The 3,803-nt window shown below is 55.5% G+C and overlaps 1 protein-coding gene across 1 annotated transcript; it reads left to right on the forward strand.

Moving 5' to 3' along the window:
* Positions 1 to 881: 881 nt before the first annotated feature.
* On the forward strand, positions 882 to 2,765 carry ENH_00014260 (hypothetical protein, conserved; the record flags this gene model as incomplete). Its single annotated transcript, XM_013579086.1, has 3 exons — positions 882 to 1,259; positions 1,559 to 1,861; positions 2,121 to 2,765. Coding segments are annotated over 3 exons (1,326 nt in total), but the record flags the coding sequence as incomplete, so codon positions are not given.
* Between the last annotated feature and the right edge of the window lie 1,038 nt (positions 2,766 to 3,803).

Genomic DNA, 3,803 nt, shown 5'->3' on the forward strand with positions numbered 1-3,803 from the left:
CTGCTGCTGCTGCTGCTGCTGCTGCTGCTGCTGCTGCTGCTGCTGCTGCTGCTGCTGCTGCTGCTGAGGAATCTGATTTGGCAGGGGTTGACAAGCGGCTGATAGGCTCTTTGAGGCAGCGGGAGGTTCTTTGCTGCTGCGAGGGAGATTTTTGCTGCTGCTGATGGTCTTTTTGCTGCTGCTTAGGGGAGTTCTTTGCTGCTGCAGAGGGCTTATTTGCTGCTGCGAAAGAAGTGGTTCTTTTGCTGCTGTCTTATTTGCTGCTGCGAAAGAAGTGGTTCTTTTGCTGCTGTCGAGGGATTCTTTGCTGCTGCTCATGGCTTCTTTGCTGCTGTCGATGCCTTCTTTGCTGCTGCTTCTGTCTCTATTGCTGCTGCTGCTGTATCCTCTGTTGCTGCCTCTGCTTCCTCTGCTGCTGCTGCTCTCTGATTTGCTGCTGCTGCTGTCTCGCACTTTCTATGCCCAAAGACTCTAGAGCTGCTGCAGTGCTTTTTGCTGCTTTTTGCTAAATAGATATTTAAAATAATTCAAAACCATTTTAGAGAATCCAGAAAAGACAGGCTAAACATTTACATTATGGCCGAGGCCCTAGGGGCCCCAGGGGCCCCCAGGGGCCCCCTGAGGGGCCCCCTGTGGGGCCCCCTGAGGGGCCCCCTGAGGGGCCCCCTGAGGGGCCCCTGAGGGGCCCCCCGTGGGGCCCCAAGGACCAACGAGCTTCTCCCCCTGGAGGCCCGGAGGGGCCCCAGAAGGAGCTTTAGACAGCTAGGCCCCCCTGCTTTTGATAAGTGCTGAAACCCGCCTCCGCTGCTGCTGCTGCTGCTGCTGCTGCTGCTGCTGCTGCTGCTGCTGCTGCTGCTGCTGCTGCTGCTGCTGCGTTGCAGGAGCGTTTGACGCTGCACGTGCGGCAGTGCCAGCGGCACGTGCGGGTGCAGGTGCTGCGGCAGGGAGTTGTGGGGTCGGAAGTTGTGGGGGAAGCAGCAATTCGAGTGAAAGCAGATTTAATTGATTTGGGATTTCCCAAAAGACAAAGCTACGCACTTCTGCACGAGGGCAAGGTCGCCTGCAAAGCCATCGTGAGACGCCCGCCACGCAGCAGCAGCAGCAGCAGCAGCAGCAGCAGCAGCAGCAGCAGCAGCAGCAGCAGCAGCAGCAGCAGCAGCAGCAGCAGCAGCAGCAGCAGCAGCAGCAGCAGCAGCAGCAGCAGCAGCAGCAGCAGCAGCAGCAGCAGCGGCAGCAGCAGCAGCAGCATAGCAGTAGCAGTAGCAGCGGAGAAGGCGCCACTGCACGGAGACAGTCTGCTGCGAAGGGGAGGGGCCGCAGCTGCTGGGGCGGCACGGGCGTAGAGTTTAGTGTTGGGGGGTTTAGGGTTTAGGGTTTAGGGTTTAGGGTTTAGGGTTTAGGGTTATTAGCCGTGCAGCGCAGGGAGTTGAGAGTTTCGGGTTTGCGCGAGGGAGCCTCCGTGTGGGTGGTTTAGGGTTCGGAAGCCCGAGCGCGGGCGGGCCTAGGGTTTAGGGTTTAGGGTTTAGGGTTTAGGGTTTAGGGTTTAGGGTTTGCGCAGCTGTCGTTTCACCGGCTGGACACTTCGCACGTGAGTCTGGGGGAGTTCCAGATGTCGCCGCTGATCCACCAAGCCCTGCTGCATGCGCAGTACGAGGCGGAGAGTCGCGGAGAACATTTGAAGTTGGACATTTCCAACATGAGTGAACTTCAAAGACTTCGTTTTTTCGCCAAAGTCCTCGAGGGGCCCCTCAAGCTCATGACGGGGCTGGGGGCCTCCTGGGCCCCCCTCTACTTCAAGGCCACGGAGCGCCGCAGCGGCAAGTGGGAGTGGCAGTACTGGAACTCCAAGGAGGAGTGCCTCGTGAGCCCCCCTGCATGCATGCATGCATGCATGCATGCATGCATGCATGCATGCATGCATGCGCGCATGCATGCATGCATGCATGCATGCATGCGTGGGTGCATGCGTGCATGCGTGCGTGAGTGAGTGCGTTTGTTCGTGCGCGGGGCTTCTGTGCGTGGTGCTGTTGCTGCTGCTGCTCCCGCCGCCGCTGCTGCTGCTGCTGCAACTGCTGCTGCTGCTGCAACTGCTGCTGCTGCTGCTGCTGCTGCTGCTGCAGGCCGGGGAGAAGAAGAAGGGGGGCTATTCGTTTTTGGCAATAAGTTTGGTGCTGCCGGACAAGTACGACCGGAACACTTTCTACGTGAGGTACCACAACCAAAAAGGAGTTCAAGACTTGTTTTTTCGCAGAGTGGACCGGGACCGGAACTTGTGGTCCAATGGTCTTTACGAGTTCATTGAAAAGCTGCGGGAGTATTTGGAGAAGTCCCCGGAGTTGCCAGCAGCAGAGGCTTACTTGGAGAAGAAGCGGCAGCTGGAGGCGGGCAGCAGCAGCGAGAAGCAGCGCAGCAGCAGCAGCAGCAGGGCCGCTCGCGCGGCCCGCAGCAGCAGCAGCAGCAGCAGCAGAAGCAAAACCCAAGACCTCTCCGACATCAAACGCATTGCCAGCCCCAGACAAACAGCAGCAACAGAACAAGAGAGGCCTCGAGTTGCTGCTCTCAAACGCAGAATGGTTGAGGGTTTGATGGTGGAGTCTGTCACTGACGACAGCAACGACGAAGACCCCGACTCCCCCCCTGCAGCAGCAGCAGCAGCAGCAGCAGCAGCAGCAGCAGCGGAGGGGGGGGGCGCAGCAGCGCAGAACACCGCTGCCACACCCACGCTCAACGAAGAACCAACCAAAAGCTTCAGCTCCCAAGACTGAGCAGCCGCAAGCTGCAGCAAACAGCAAAATGCAGCGCAGCAGCAGCAGCAGCAGCAGCAGCAGCAGCAGCAGCAGCGGGGGCTGCTGCACACATGTGGGCGCTGGCGCAGCTGCTGCTGAGGGGGCCTTTTTAGATGGGGAGCTTGTGCCCAAAGAGCTGGCAATAGGAAATAAATGCATGCGCGAATAAATAAACAAATATAAATGTTATATTTAAATAAATATAATCCAAAAAAGAAGTTGTGTCTTTATTCTCCGCTCTCCGCCTTTCGTCTAGACTGCAAGTGGGCGCTGGGGTGTACGTACACCCCACCGAGCGCATGCAAGAGCGGCCTGCAGGCTCAGGTGTACAGACACTGGGAGGGTCTTTTTGGGATTAGCAGTTTCCTTTCTAGTTGATTAAAGCAGCTCTGAGATAATATATATTGTGCGTACACATGCATATATATATTTTATTTAAGTAAATATATTTATTTATATCCACTTTATTTAAATAAATATATTTATTCATTTGTGCATGCATGCATTTGGGGCTGGCTGTACAGACACAAGCGCATGCGCTCTCGCCCTATTTTCAGGTGTACGTACACTCGCCCTTCAGCTGCAAATCCACACTTGAGCCTCAAGGCTCAAATAAATTTGCATGCAAAATGATGCATGCAACTTGCATGCATGCAACTTGCATGCATGCATAGGCCGGTAGCACTAGCCTTTGTGTGTATATATATCTTCTTGCGCATGCAGCCCCACCAAATGTGCCATTTGTCCTTAAACCCGTTCAAACCCCAAACCCTAAACCCCTAAATAGGGTTTATTTCCGGGGTGAGAGTGTTTGTTGCATGCAAAGGGTTTAACCGATGCAGAAAAAACATTTGCCATTTGCTGCTGCTGCTGCTGCTGCTGCTGCATTTGCTGCTGTGGGGCCCGGCCAGCAGCAGACGCCGGGTGTATGTACAGCTCAAACAAAGCCCCGGCCCTAAACCCTGCTGCTCTTCGGCTTTTCTTTTTCTTCATTTTTATTTAGAACTTTTTATTCAT

The sequence above is a fragment of the Eimeria necatrix genome, genomic scaffold, assembly GCF_000499385.1.
Source record: "Eimeria necatrix Houghton genomic scaffold, Enh_scaff1451, whole genome shotgun sequence".
Classification (NCBI taxonomy): domain Eukaryota; phylum Apicomplexa; class Conoidasida; order Eucoccidiorida; family Eimeriidae; genus Eimeria; species Eimeria necatrix.